General features: G+C 41.8%; 1 protein-coding gene across 1 annotated transcript; it reads right to left on the reverse strand.

Annotated features, from left to right (window-relative positions):
- On the reverse strand, positions 1–15,456 carry LOC150060562 (uncharacterized protein C2orf78-like). Its single transcript, XM_090337562.1, is given in 5 exon segments — positions 1–1,335; positions 3,135–3,871; positions 8,943–8,996; positions 8,999–9,025; positions 15,396–15,456. Coding segments are annotated over 5 exon segments (2,214 nt in total).
- Positions 15,457–16,330: the final 874 nt, after the last annotated feature.

Raw genomic sequence — 16,330 nt, forward strand, 5'->3', positions numbered from 1 at the left:
TTACACTGTGTAGCCATAGTAGTGAGACACTTCCATATCTCTTTGCCTCTGAACAAAAAACTGCAGTTTCCCCAAAGCAGTGTATTGGGCAGCATTCTCACGCTCTTGCTGGGCCCGCCTTTTCATGGCTTCACGCTCTGGCCTTTGCTCCTTGGTGATGGGATTTGATACTACAGGGCCAGGAATATCGGGTTTCCTCCATGGAATTGGTTGGCGGCTGAAATCTTGGAGTAGGTACTGGTTATGAGGCTTAGGCGGTGAACGGAACTCGTTCCCAGCAGTGGAAACAGGCTTGTGCTGGACAGAAGCGCTGGATGAGGTTGAGTGGGGTTCAGGCCTAGCAACAGCAGACTGAGATACACTAGGCTGGGGAGCATTGGCCAATCCCTGTGTGTATGTATTGGTTACACTTGGCTGAGATGCTTTGGTGGAACCTCTGAGACTCGTGTTGGCAGAAGCTGGTTGAGACAGGCTGACTGCGGTAGGTTGAGCCGTGGTAGCATGAGGCCGTGCAGGGTATGGTACAGTGGGCCTCCTGGAGGCCAGAGACTGTGGCCTGTGAGGAACGGGTCGAGCCTGAGGCTTCTCTGGGGTTAGAAAAGGCAAAGGAACCAACTTGACCTTGCCAGGGGGAGGCAGCTCATCCTGGGATGGGGATGGACACTGGCTTTCACTCCTTTCCCTTTTCTTGACTTGAATGTTTCTAGGGCCTTTACCCTCATGTGGAATATCCAGCCATGATTTCATAGCAGAGTCTCGTGTGCCGCTTGCAGTTTTCTTCTCATTCTTCTTTCCTAGGGCATGAAAAACCTGCACTGACTCCCACATCTGCACGCCTAGGTTGGTTCGAGGTCTTTTGAAGGTCTCTTGGCTAAGCTCAGGGTGGCTTCTCTTGTGCTTCATCTTGGGAATGCTTGCCTTCTCTTCTGTTTTCAGTTTGTTCCCTGACTGCTTGGTTTCTTCACATTTCTTGGGATTGCTTCCCCTGATCCTTTTGGGCTCATTCTGCCCATGGCTCTTTGTTTTGCTCACCCTGCTGGATGCAGGCTTTGGAGGCTGGGCTGTGTTCAGGGAAGCCTTGTCACTGGCTGGGGTGCTACACTAAGTTTCCTCTTTCTTCAGCAGGCCCCGTGGCTGCAGCTGATGGCCTTTGGCCTCGGGAGTTCCATCCACACTTTCCAAGGCGTCGTGCTTGTTCTTGGACACTTGATCAGTGGAATACTTGGTGACCACCGAGTTTTCCTGCAGCAGAATCTCATTGATGGTGTCTGTATCTTTGATGTGGGTTATAGTAGAAATATTGGATTGCTGAAAATCTGTGAAGGAGGTGAAAATCTGGTTAAAATGAATGTCTTGACCATCACAGTGATATCTGTTAGCTACCCACTGTCACATTCCATTCCATTTGTCTCAAGACTCAGAGTATCTAAATTGGCCTTGTTCCATGTAGACTTCTCTCTTGGCCCTAAGGTTAATGTCGACCTGCAGCTGCTAAATGTCAGGTGGAGCATCCTGACTTTCTATTAGTTTCTCAAAGGCAACCAGAGGCTTTCAAACCTTGCTTTCAATTTCATCCTAATGCTTATTCTCTGTGTCTGGATTTGCTGGAGGCAAGACCAAGGTACTAGGAATGTTTACTACTGGATTGATATCGGAATGTCTCCAAAGTCAGGTGACACATGTTTCTCTCAAGGACTTCAACATTTATGCTTGTAGGACTTGGGTTGTCTGCAGTTTGTGACTGGCAAAATTTATGATTCTAGAAAGTTGTGATTCTAGAAAAGTGTATGCATTGCCATGGAAGTTTCTACTGATGTAAAGAAATCACAGCAGAAATCAGTCCCTGGTAAGTAAGATGCTCCATTTATGCACCAATGATTTAAGGGCATTGTCATCACTGAGCAAGGTGTTTCTAGCAGCTAGTTTTAAGCACCATGGACAGGATCGTGAGTTGGAAGATCGTGATAGCTACTCTATGTAAAACTTGTGCTAATTCATTGTCATTATTTCTTTTCCCTTTTCCTCTATAGAATTGTTGTCAGTGAAATAAAAATGAAAGAAGTTTTAAAAGTAGGAAATGATTTGGACATCATGTATGGGTCAGAAGTAAAGTAGTTCCTTACTGTGTTCTTGACTCTGGGTTCAAACAACAAAAAAACCAGCTTTATAAAGTGTCATCTATTTATATAGTTGTCGATTATTGCCAGTGTCCTGTAAGTAAAATAGGTGTTGATTCTCACCCTGATCTGAGAGAACGGCAAGTGAGGGGCAGTCAGGGAGGGGAGGACAGGTTTAGCATGTTTTGAGTGCATTTCTGAGCGTTGAGTGTGTGCCCATGTGCATGTGTGTGTGAGGGAGAGACGGGGAGAATAGAGAGCTAGAGAATGTGATCATGCACTGGATGCTTCTGGGACTTGAACTCAGCCTTTTTTCTTTTGCTGCTTGACTTTTTCTTAGGCCTGATGTATTCTCGCTTTTTTTAGGCATCTATTGTCTGCATTTGGGAACTGACAATGAGATGTTGAAAACACTTTGCAGGCTGACTTTGAAATTTGTTCCTCAGCTCTCAGGCTCCTGATTAGCTAGGCCACAGGCATGATTCAGTGGTGCTCAGCTTCAGGGTGGAATTCCTGCCCATGAAATATGCAAAATATATATTCTCACCTGCTTCCTTTGGGCAGGTTCTCTGCACACAGTAAAGCAAGTTTATCTGCTATTATCAAAACTAATGTTTGACATATTTTCCAATGAAAGCAAAGAACTCGAACAAGAAGGGGATTAATTAGGGAGAATGGATTGTGAGGACAATGTAGACCATGGCCTCACTGAGTGTGCTTTGGGTGGCATCTAAGAGCAGCACAGCCATATTTCCTCACTTATGTATTTACTTAATTATCCAGTGCAATTAGTGGCAGCACTGAGGTTTGAAGCAGTCAGTGCTCCACCACTGGAGCCATACCCTTGGCCCTCTGCCTCATGGCAGAAATTGGAGGTCTCCTTGTGAGTGTGGTGGGTGAGACTGAGGATTTAGACTATATTTGTGGAGTAGTGGAGACTCTATGCAGATGCAGGTCAGCCCCTCCTTTTTGTGCTGCTAATCCTGTTCCTTTCTGTTGTCTGTGCTTACCTTGAACACTGGTTTCTGGGTGGTGTTGAGCAGACACAGAGTAGTAGATTCCAGAAGTGGAGACTGGTGGTGGGACATTTGCGGGCTGAACCTCTTGGAGCATCATCACGATTTCTGGCTGAGGAGCAAAGACCCTGCTCCCTGTATAGGACACAGAGCCATATGATTGCAGGCAGGGACCAGGTTCTCCAGATAACAGAGGGCCCACTGTGCTTCGGTTATAGTAGTAAATTTGGCTGTTTCGTTGGCAGGGAAGTAACAAGCTACTACTCTCTTGTTGTGGGATGTGAGATAACGTCCCCTGAACCAGGCTGGCAGACAGCGATGGATACAGAGGGACTATGGCATTTGCATCCGCATATCGAGATGTCATAGTCATTGAAGGGACTGCTGTGCCCTGGTCAATGAGAGTCACTGTGAAGTCTCCCAGTGCAGAGGACTTTTTATTGTGTCCTGTGTACTCCCATTCAAAAGCACTGGCACAGGAGGAGGCGGCAGTGGAGATGTGGTTCTGGCCAGTAACCCCTGACAGCATGGGTGTGCTGGAATGTTGGCAAAGACCCGTGAGTGGCTGCAAAGAGGTGCCAGAGGTTGATGGCAGTGGCCATGCTGAAGTGAAGGCTGGGGTGGAGACTGTGGAGATGTTGCAGCTGTTGCCTGTTAGAGAAGTGGCATCGTTCTCCACAGGAAGAGGAAGCTGTAGTGAGTTTGCAGCTCCAAGTAAAGATGCATGCTGGAAATTGTCTGCAAGAAGCAAGGGGTGGTTAAAAAATGGATAAGGTTGCCCAACTCTCCCTGTTTTGGAGGAACAGCATATTGGAAGCTGGCTGTGACTGACTGGGAATGCTCTCATTCCAATAGCCACCCACATTCTTCTGATGAACTTTGCAAAGAGGTTCAACAGGAGACACCAAGTGGTTCCTGTGCTGTTTCCTAGGCAGAAGCAGGCTTCTCCTTCTTGTCCTGACTTTCCCTGAGTCACTCCTAACTGTGTCCTAGCATGTGAGCCTTTTGAATCTCAGGTATCCTCAGTGTACTTGTTAGATCACCCATTCACGAGCAGGAAACCTAGGGGCAGAGGCCAGCCTGATTGGCTCAAGTACTTCTTTTGAATTACTATGAGCACCGTGTTCCAAAGGGTGAGCAGGTGAAGAATGCCCAGAAATCAGGAGAACTTGAACTTCCTATAAGCCAGTGGATGTTGGTCTTGAGAAAATAGTTTGCATTTTTCTTGTTATTGTGTAACCTTATCGAAATCTCTGGCCATTTTTAGTGCTTACTTAAAACACAGACCAGAAGATAAGTAAAGAATACAATGACCACCTCAGAGTTCCCAATATACTTTTTGTAGGAAACCTGAAACCCTCTGCTGGGTTGGGTGGCTCACTCCGGTAATCCTAGCTACTCAGGAGGCTGAGATCTGAGGGTTAAGGTTCAAAATCAGCTGGAGCACAAAAAGACCTGAGACTCTTATTTCCAATTAAGCTCCAGAAAACGGGAACTGGGACTTGGCTCTAGGGTAGGATGGTAGCTCTGAGCTGAAGAGCTGAGGGATTCTCCCAGGCCCTTGTCAAAACCCATGACCCACACAAAAGAAGAAAAGGAAGGGGCCAGGAGTTTGGCCTAGTGGTTGAAGTGCTTGCCTAGCATGCATGAAGACCCGGGTTCGATTCCTTGGTACCACATACACAGAAAAAAGCTAGAAGTGGTGTTGAGGCTCAAGTGGTAGAGCTCTAGCCTTGACAAAGTCCAAGGACAGTGCTCAGGCCCTGAGCTCGAGCCCAGGACTGGCAAAAAAAAAAGAAGACTGAGACGTTCTGAACTTCAAGTCACTCATCAATGATATATTATACATGCTGAAAACAATGATATCAGTAATAATATTGAATAATGAATGTAAGTGACATATTATACATGACTGATATGGAACAAAATAGAAAGACATTAAAGCTAATTTGGATGTATGTCAAATATTCATTATAGTATACTTACCAATAAATAAAGTGATCTTATTACATATGCAATGTTGTGAAAACAAACATTTTCTCATCTATTTCAGACAAAAACCATCACAGGATTAGAAAGTGGTTTTGAATTATATGTGTGTGTCTGTGTGTGCCTGTGTGTGTGTGTGTGTGTGCGTGTGCACGTGTGTGTGTGTGTGTGTGTGTGTGTGTGTGTGTGTGTGTGTTTTGTATTCTGGGAGTTGAACTGAAGTTGGTATAGGTGTAATGTGTGTGGAGGCAGAAAAATGCATTAAATGTAAATATTCAAGCAGTCACGCTTTGTTTTTGCTAGTCCTGTTCTTGAGCTCAGGGCCTGAGCACTGTCCTTGGACTTTCTCAAGGCCAGAGCTCTACTACTAGAGCCTCAGCACCACTTCTAGCTTTTTTCTATGTGTGTGATACCAAGGAATTGATCCTGCATCTTCATGCATGCTAGGCAAGCACTCTACCACTAGGCCAAACTCCCAGCCCCCATGCTGTTTTTAAATACAGATTTTATTCTTATACTTCTGCATGTGAAATGTTTGAAATTATACTTTCAAGATAAAATTCTGGAAAGGACTATTTTGGACAATAGGGCCTAATATGTGCTATGTAACTGTTGTATCCTGTTTACACGGTGAAAGTTTTCAGAGCTCAGAGGCTCAGAATTTCTATTTTCTGGTCTTTCTCAGCTTGTGGAAGCTGTTGAATTTCCTTAGCGAAAGCTTTCTTTCTCCACTTAAAGGCATACCACTCCAATCTGTTCTTATATCGCTCATCTCTCATTCTTCTCCCTGGATTGACAATAGTGAATCTTCCTTTTCATGAACATGGATAACTCTTCATTTACTCGACTGCTCCTTTGATTTTCTCACCAAAGCTTGGTAATTTTCAGCATGTACATCTTACACATATCTTTTGTAATTATTCTAAGTATCTCATAATTTTGGTAGTATAAATGGCACTCTCAATTCAATTTCCAGTTGCTTTTTGAGAATGATTAATCATTGTCTTCTGACCCTATATCCTGGAAGTTAGGTAACTTGTTTTTTTTTTACATCATCCCTCATGCCATATACATGGTCATAATTGACATAGATCAATATTTTTGAATGTGCAGGAGACCTAGTATCCCTAGCACATGGGATAGTGTGGTTAGACAATCACTTTTTTTTTTTGCCTGTCCTGGGCTTGAGCTCAGGGCCTCGGCACTGTCCTTGGACTTTCTCAAGGCTAGAGCTCTACCACTTGAGCCTCAGGACCACTTCTGACTTTGTTTTTTTTTTCCAATGTATGTGGTACCAAAGAATCGAACCTGGCTTTTTCGTGCATGTGAGGCAAACACTCTACCAGTAGGCCAAACTCCTAGTCCCAGACAATCACTTTTGTCAGGACATTAATACCAGATTGGACAATATAGCACAAATGTAGAAAAGAAAAAATCAGAACAAAGAAAGACAAACCAAAATGATTTCTCTAAATATCATACCTCAATGTAAAGATAGTAATTGTTCTAGCTGGGTATTTAAATCAATTTAGTATAAATAGCAGCATCAAAAAATCTTTAAAAACCGTTTGAAATGGGAATTAATGCACCATCTATCTGGCAAATATCATGTAACCCTTATATAACAGTAAAAAAAATATATATATAAACGTTTGAAAACCAATCTGAGAAAAATATTGATACAAATGTAAAATAAACACTTAGAAGTCTATCATTATCATCATTATTACAGCTTTTAGTTGAAACCTGCTTCTGATACAAATTAGAATACTTTATTAAAAAATGCATGTTCAGCTCTCATGATTCAAGGCTGTAATCCTAACTACTGGAGCTTGAGGTTTGAAAATTATTATTTCAAGCCAGTCCTTCCCATAAAGTCTGTAGGACTCTTATTAACGGTTAAATATCAAAACCTGGAATTGGAGACCTGATGAGTTGTAGAGCTCTACCTATAAGCTAAAAAGCTCAGAGACAGTGTCAAGCTTGGAGTTTAAATCTTGGTATTCATACAAACACACACACACACACACACACACACACACACACACACACACACACTTCCATGAAGTCTAAATATAAGAATGAAAAGTAATGTTGAAATATATTACAGAACCTTCTGTGTAATCCCTCTCAAGAAATATTCCTTAAAATAATTTGGAATACATATCTAAAATGTTTACATTGGAAACTGTCAAGGCTCAGTAGCTCCCTTCTCTAATCCTGTTTGGGAAACAGTCTGCTGGACAGTGGTTTGAGATCCATCTAGGCTGGTTACTGAACACCTCATCTCAATCAAAGAAGCCCTCTGTTAGTAGATCATGACTGTGGCCCAAGGTACAAGAGAGTCCTTCCTAGGTGGTAGGATCATGGTTCAAGATTTGCCTGACCTAAAATTTCATATCTTCAAAAAAAACCTAAGTAAAACAAAGAAAGCTAAAGGAGTGGCTGGCACCTGTGCCGGCCCTAAGTTAGTCAGGTTGACAAAAGGCTCGTTCAAAGCATCATCTGTATTCAGAGTCAACGACAAAAAAAACAAACACATAACAAACCTAAAGCAGGAACCAGCTAAAAGTGACATCTCAGAAACTGCTTTTAATGATTCTCTGTTTTAACCTTAGTTGGCTTTTGGTCCATCAATGTGGCTAACACTAACTTCATTTTGCCTGGCTCTGGTTAGATTGCCCTCGGTTTTCTGTGTGTGGATTTAAAAATGTTTGATCCTCTTCAACATTCTATTGAAACCACCGCTGTTTTCTTGAGAATGTCTCCATGCTCTTCATGTCTTTGGCTCTGTGTTATTTCTCATCACCTTCTTCATCTTTTCTTCACCTCTAGTTCCTGGTGAACCTTTCCTTCTAGATCATCTGCCTCATTCTAGTCCCGTCATCCCCTCTCTCTTCCTGTTTTTCTCTTTACCTTGTCTGAGCAGAAATATGGAAACACACACTATGCTTAAATTTACGACATTTGATATAAACGTAACTATATAGACATCAAAACCTATGACTCTAGAGACATAATGTTTTATTTCATAAATTAATATGTTTCTATGACATACAATCCCTTAGCCTAGTTTTGATTAAGTTCTAAATACTAAGTCCCAGTGATTGTAAATAGAGATTCCCTCCTGGAACACTTGTTGGTTAAACTTGTCATTTAAAATATGATGTAAAAATCAATGTTAATAAATTCTCCAATTAAAAAATTTTTACTACATTTGAAATACCAAAGTGGAACTAATTTTTAGAGGATACTGTTAAAAATGAAGTATCTTGGTATAGGGATTTCAACACGACTAGGTTTCCTTCTCCATTAGTTTGTTTAAAATTGACTCTCTGAAGAAATCTGTAGCTTCATTCTCCATTCATAAATGTCATTAAAAATACAGTGCTGGAGGGCCGGGAGTTTGGCCTAATAGTAGAGTGCTTGCCTAGCATGCATGAAGACCTGGGATCGATTCCTCGGTACCCCACATACATAGCAAAAAGCTGGAAGTGGTGCTGAGGCTCAAGTGGTAGACTGCTAGCCTTGAGAAAGTCCAAGGACAGTGCTCAAGCCCTGAGCTCAAGCCCAAGACGGGCAAAAAAAATACAGTGCTGGAAAACAAAGCTATCACAAGATAAACAATTCATTTTCTTCATGTTGCAGACAAAGCAACAGATTTTTGTCACAAAGTAAATCATGTGGCTAAGTCATATATACCTAGTAAACATCACAGCCCAACATTTCTAATTCAATACTTGAAGCTGTTTTGATTCTACTATTAAATTTAGGGAGCAGGGGAGTCTAATGAAAACTCTAAATCCCTTTTTCTTCTTACCTGACATACTGAGACAATGGGTAATATCAACTGGAGAAACAAGGGATGAAGAATGACACTAGAGGATGTGTGCGTAGCTGAAGCTAAAGAGCAAGAGTGTGTCCAGTACGGAGCTCACTGGACACTGGTCACTAGCGATGATCCAAATATACGCATGGACGATGCCATGGAAACCCCAAGATTCTACCAAGTAGTGATAGGTTCAGTGGGAGAATGATGTCATTACTCAGGCAGTTGAAAGGCCTGGAGTAGCCAATCACAACATCAGAATCTGAACCAGAAGCTGGGTTTGGGTAGAGAATGGCAGGAGAGCTCTAGTAGCTCTCTAATGCTTGATCTTTGGTGACTGCAAGACAGACAGGAAATCCCCTTTCGTCTACGTTCTTATATTGAGGACATCACCTCTGTTTCTCACCAATGTTCATTAATAGTTATTTTTAATTTGCTTATTTTGCTTTCTATATTATATGATAATTACATATTGCATATATAGTTCACATGTTTGAGGGATAAGGAAAGGGACTTTGAGATTGAAAACTTCATTGTTCTGAAACCGTTTAGTTGAGCCATTTGAATTTTCAAATAGTAGAAGCAGAATGAAAGAGCTTTTACCTAGTTGAAGAGTAGTGTTGATGATACCTTGTAGAGGATGATGTCATCTAAGGCACTTGCTTTCTAGTTTCTTGCCCCTGAAATCCTTATTCTGGGTTGTTCTAGCCATGTTGGACTTGGATCCCTCTTTATATTTCTCTTGTTCACTTAGGAACTGGTTCTTGGAAAACCTATTAGGTTTTGCATTCTTTTTTATTTCATTTTAAAACTTAATTTACTTTATTCTTATTGTAGTGGTGGTATACAGAGGTATTGCAATTACACAAGTCAGGTAATAAGTATATTTCCATTTATACAGTATCTTCCCTTCCCTCATGCTCTCCCAGTCCCTCTTGTCTCTATCCACAAGTTATGTAGCTCACTTTCGTTGGTGTCCAGTGGGCTCCACTGCTCTGTTTTTGTCATTTTACCCTTGAGTTCTGTACACCTCCCAAACCCTTCTGAAGAGGTATACTTGAATACACCATACATAAGGTAAAGAAGACAGATCATCAAAAATTAAAAACTAAACAAAAGAAAGGGGGAAAAAGCATGTTTCTTCCCTCCACCTTTTGGAGTTCATTTCTGAATTTTATATGAATAAAAAGAGGCACATGGGCTTTGCATTTTTGTTTCTCTCCTAATGGTGCCCTCTTTTGTTCTCAATGTTTGTGATTATCTAGAATCCTTTCTAATTTATATCCCAATGCATTTTAGATCTCATTTTTGCACATCCAAAAGAATATGCACGATTTGTGTCTCTGAGTTTGGCTTAGCTCACCTAACATGGTTTGTTCTAGTTCTATTTCCTTGCAGATGATATTACTTTATTCTTCCTAATGGCTGTGTAAAATTCCATTGTGTATAGGTACCACATAGTTTGGATCCACTCATCTATTGTGGGGCATCTGAGTTGCTCTATATCTTGCCTATTATGAATAGCGAAGCAATAAAAACGGTCTGTGTTTAGTTTTTTTGAGGAACCTCCATACTGCTGTTCAGAGAGGTTGTACTGCTTTACATTCCCACCAATATGTAGAAGAGTTACTTTCCCCCCAAGATTTCCACCAATATTTGCAGTTCAAATTCACAATGTTGGACAATCTGACAGGGGTGAGATGGAATTTCAGAGTTGTTTTAATTTGCGTTTCCTTTATGGCCAGGGTTGATGAGCATTTCCTCAAGTGTATCTTTGCCATTCTCACCTCTTCTGAGAAATCTCTACTTAGCTCTCTTGCCCATTAAGTGATTGCTTTATAAGGTTTGGTAGGGGTTGGTTTCTTAAGCTCTTTGCGTATATTGGATATGAGGACTTTCATATATGGCTTGAAAAGGAAGATCTTTTCCCAGCAATCCTTTTTTTTTTGCCACTTCTTTGGCTTGAACTCAGGGTCTGGGCACCATCCATGGGCTTCTTTTGCTTAAAGCTAGCACTCTATCACTTGAGCCACAGCACCCCTTTTGGCTATTTCTGTTTATATGGTACTGAGGAATCCAACTCAGGGTTTCATGCATGTGTGGCAAGCACTGTACCACTAAGCCACATTCCAGTCTACTTGTAGTTTTTGAATGGCTGATTGGAGATAAGAATCTCACAAGGACTTTTTTTGGGGGGCCAGTCCTGGGGCTTGAAGTCAGGGCCTGAGCTTTCTCAAGGCTAGAGCTCTACCACTTGAGCCACAGCACCAGTTCTGTCTTTTCTACATATGTGGTACCGAGGAATCGAACCCAGGTCTTCGTGCATGCTAGGCAAGCACTCTACCACTAGGCCAAACTCCAGCAATTCTTTTTTTTAATTTTTTATTGTAATTAATAAAAATTTTACATGATATTTGCCAGATAGAAGGTGCATTAATTCACATACATTGATACACTTTCACATGTCTTGGTACCCATTACCCTCCTCCCCACCCCCCACCCGTGTGGTTTCCCCCCCCCCACCAATTCTTTTATAGTTTATTTTTTTTTCTGGATTCTGTGCCTTGAGCTTTTTTGATCAAGGCTGTGCTCTATTGCTTAAGCCATAGTACCACTTCTGGCTCGTGGCTTAACTGTACATAAGAGTCTTGTCACAGACTTTCTTAACTGGGATGGCTTTGAACTGTGGTCTTCCTGAGTAGCTATGATTACAGGCATGAGCCCCTAGTACACCACGAGTTGTGCATTCTCATACTCATAGATGTCAACTCCTAGAGATACAGGTCTCTTTTTTGCATAGCCCTGATACTTTGAAAAGTAGAAGCAAATACTAAAGAAATGGAATACACAGAGGAAGGCAGACTTCTGTCTGACTTAAAAGGCTTTTATTGTAAAGATGATATACATAGGGGTTACAGTTACTTAAGTCAGGTAACGAGTACATTTCCTTTTGAACAGTGTTACCGCCTCCCTCATTCTCCCCCGGGTTTGCCTTCTCCCCACTTGAAGTTATATCGTTCATTTCCAACATAGTGTCTAGTCCGTGTCACTGCTAAATTGGCTTACCCTTTATCTCACCATTTCTGTGCTTCTTCCAGTGATAGCCAGACCAGTCCCCACAATTTGTGTCAGAAGAAAAGGAATGAATATGGAATCCAAGATAAAAAGGATGTCATTCTAGTTGAAATTAACTGGTTTTGCTTAACATGAAACTATCAATCATATTCTGGAGCAAGGCTCCTATTGCAAACTCTACATAGTAATCTATTGGTTTGTGTACTTATAGTTGCTGAGAAACATTGCACAGAAAACCAACTAGCGTTACCTTTCTACAATTGTGATGATTATTTCTATGTCAAGATGACTTTACTCCTGCCTAGGTAAATCAGTACTATCCATGGTAATAACTGGCTCAACCTCATGAGGCCTGACCTCTCGAGCCTACATCTCCAGCCCAGCTTCTGTGATATTCCCCAAGTCTCTGCATGTTTTCTGTATTGGGTAGACAGCATATGAGTAGGCCATCTGTTCAGATTGTTAGCAGAGTCCACAGCTACTGTAGAGGCATATACACAAGACACATTTATTATAGAAACAATCTTTGTTTTCATTCTTGTGTATATTTTTATTATCTTTAAATAGTTGTACAAAGGCAGTATCAACCATCCATTTCCCATCAAGAGCTCCAGAAATCAAACCAATGGCTTAGTGATTGTCTATTTTAAGAAGATGGAGTCATAGGATGTTCATTTGGGATGTTCATGTGTGACATGAGGTGTGGGACATCACAGACCAGCATTCCACATTTTGTCTTGAAAGTAGCAAAAGAGCCAGGTGCTGGTGGCTCATGTCTGTAATCCTAGCTACTGAAGAGGCTGAGATCAGAGGATCACAGTTTCAAAGAAGCCTGGGTACCATAGTCGAGGAGACTCTTATCTCCAATTAACCACCAGAAAACTGGAATGGCACTGTGGCTCAGAGACAATGCCCAAGGCCTGAGTTCAAACCCCTCGATCAAAAAAAAAAAATCAAATAGCATTTTCCCATTGGGTATGATCCAACTAAGGCTGTGCTGTATTGATGAAATCTACTCTCTTAGATACTATAGTTACAATACCTGGTCATGTGAGACATTCCACCAATGCTGGTTAAAAGGATGGGGGATCCATGAGGGATGGTATTTATTTATTTATTTATTTATGAGCCAGTCCTGTAGACTGAGCTCAGGGCCTTTGCACTGTCTTTGGGCTTTCTCAAGGCTGAAGCTCTAGCACTTGAGCCACAGCACCACTTCTCCCGTTTTCTATGTATGTGGTACCAAGGAATCAAACCCGGGTCTTCGTGCTTGCTAGGGAAGCACTCTACTGCTAGGGCAAACTCCAGACCTGGTCCATGAGCATTTTTGTTCATGATCAGACCTCTACTGAAACTGCAACTCTCATTTGTGATTAACTAGAGATAAGAGCCCAAGGGGCTTTCATGCCCAAGCTGATTTCCAACCCCAGTCCTCTGATCTCAGCTTCCTGACTTGCAAGAGTTAGAAGCAGAAATCTTTTCATTTGGTTGGTGGGAAAGATTTGTTAATAATTTAATGTGAAGTATAAATGTGCTCAATTGTAAGTTGCAAACCAATATGATATTAGGGATTTCTTTTCACTTTCATGTTTATTGAAATTTTATAATCAGGGAAGTTTTTCATAATTGTCAATGTTTGTTGTAACATTGCCGCCTTGACAATGTCTAAGGTACTGATCAGTTTCTTTTGTGCCGTTATATATACATTTGTTCATTTCTTTTCATCTCTCTTTTTTTTTTCTTTGCCAGTCCTCGACTTGAGTTCAGGGCCTGAGCGCTGTCCTTGGACTTTCTCAAGGCTAGAGCTCTACCACTTGAGCCTCAGCACCACTTCCACCTTTTTTCATGTATGTGGTACCGAGGAATCGAACCTGGGTCTTAGTGCATGCTGGGCAAGCACTCTACCACTAGGCCAAACTCCCGGCCCTCTTTTCATCTGTTTTTTTTGAAATTTAAAAATTTTTACTGTTAGGGTGATTTACAGAGGGGTTACAATCAGATAAATCAGTTAATGAGTACATTGCCTTTTAAACAGGATTATCTGCTCCCTCATTATCTCCCAGTTTTTCCCCTTTCCTGTTCCCTGCCCCTGCCAGATTATAGAGTTCATTTACAACAGTGGCTAGTGAGTCTCACTGCTGAATTGGTTTAGCCTTTGTCCTACTGCTTTCCCTTCTCCTCCCCAAACCAAATGAACGTATATATAATACAAAGGATACATATATTTTAAAAAAATGTGACAAAAGAGAATATACCAAGGAGAAAAAAGAAAGAAAAAAAAGAAAGAATTGCAAACAGTACAATAAAAAAACCTCTTTATTCCATTTCTTGGACTTCATTTTGATCCTAGAGAACGTTCTATGATCATACGTACATAGCTATTGAGCCCTTGTGATCCTCTCCTAAGAACAGCTTCCGGTCCATTATATGATGAGTTGTCTCTGTCCCAGTGTAGCCAGGTGGCCTGTGGGCTCCATCCCTGGTGTTTACGTTCCTCCTAGAGGTACGTGGATAGCTCCAGGGCTCAGACACAACCACCACTGCAGCCACTGCTGTTGTGACTGCTGGCACAATCAGTGTACGTGGGTACTGAATTCTGTCTTCTTCTGCAAGCAGTTTATAATTTTCTTCTTTGGTATAAATCTCTGTATAAAGAATAGCTACGTTGGAGTGACTGTCTAGATGTGAAAAGCTTGATGGGACCCTCAAGTTCTGCTTCCTCAGGGGACTTAGTTGGGTCAGTTATCCATCTGCCATCTTCTCCAAAATTCAACGTTTTAAAATCAATTTATTCAATTGTAACGGCTTTGTGAAAATGACTAGTAGGAGAAATGATACACATTCAGGTGTGTAAAAGTAGGGAGGTACTGGTGAACCATTCTAATAATCCTCAGGAAGCTGGGACCCGAGGATAGTGGTAGAAGTAGATATGGATCAAGTGACTGTGCATTGGCCTCAAGTATGAGTAAAAAACAATGCAATATAGACTACATTTGGTTTCATTCTGAAAATGTACTATTGTGCCTCTGACTAGTGTACGTCTAAATGGTGTGATGAATTATATTTCAGGAAAGTTTTTTGTTTTATTGTGTGGGTCCTGTGGTTTGAACTCAGGGTCTGAGCACTCCCTCTGAGTTTTTCTGGCTTAAAGCCAGGTCTCAACCATATCAGCCAGAGCTCTTCTTTTGGCTTTTTGATGGTAAATTAGAAATAAGTGTCACACAAAATTATGTCACAGGAATGATCATTCCTGCATAGGCTGTCATTGAAGAGCAATCCTCAGTCCGCAGCCTCTGCGCTAGCTAGGAATACAGGCACGAGCCAATGGCTCAAGAAATGGTTTTCAGCACAATTTAGTAAGCTTCCTACAATGATCCTCCACCCTGTGTCCTTCTACTCGGTTCTCCTTTCCTGTCCTCTCAGTCACCATCGCCTACTCCCCATCCAGCTGTGCCTCTTGTGGCCTCTGAAGTGGAACACAGGGCCCTGCAGCTTGACTGCAGTGTCTCATTGCTGTGTCTCCCTGGGGTTCTCCCGGAATAGACACTAGGAGCAGATTTTGCTTGTGCTGGTCCTTTGCAGCGAGTGGTGTGGGAACCAGCAAGGCAAGAAGGAGCAGTGCAGGACACATTTAGTGTTTTGTCTACTTCACATATTTGATCTTGTCCACCCATTAACTCCAGATCCTCAGTTGGGAAATTTAGGTTGGAAATCTAGGTGCACTTGCATTCTCTGAGGAATTCAGACACTCAGGCCTCCATTGGAGGCCTCGACCTTTGAATTTAATGTGATCCCAGCCCACAGCTGAACCTCACAAATCAAGTGGACCAGTGATACTAGCCCTGTGTGTTTAGTGATTAATTGAAGTATTATAGCACATCTTGCTGCCCTGAATAATTAAATGGGTACTGAATAAATAAATAAATGATCCTAAATGATGAGGCCATTCTCAGGGTGGACTTTATGCTACTTTGCTTCACTGACTAGGCCCCAGGATAGCCTTTGTCCCCAGGATAACCATGAGCTCTTGGCTCTAATGTGGTAGATTTCTCTCATATCATGCATTTGCCTTTTCTTCTTCTCATCTTAGATAACTGCATCGTGTGTGTGTGTGTGCGTGTGTGTGTGTGTGTGTGTGTGTGTGTGTGCCAATACTGGGGGTAGAATTGAGGGCCAGTGTGTTTCACTTATCTTTTTCACTCAGTGCTACTGTAAACTTCCCTTTCCACTCTATGCTGCTCAAATTACAATGAGCTTATGACTTATTTGTCTGCCATTGCTGCCTTAGAGTCTCAGTATTCATC

The sequence above is a fragment of the Megascapheus bottae genome, chromosome 7 (genome assembly GCF_031878675.1).
Source record: "Megascapheus bottae isolate mThoBot1 chromosome 7, mThoBot2.hap1, whole genome shotgun sequence".
Lineage (NCBI taxonomy): Eukaryota > Metazoa > Chordata > Mammalia > Rodentia > Geomyidae > Megascapheus > Megascapheus bottae.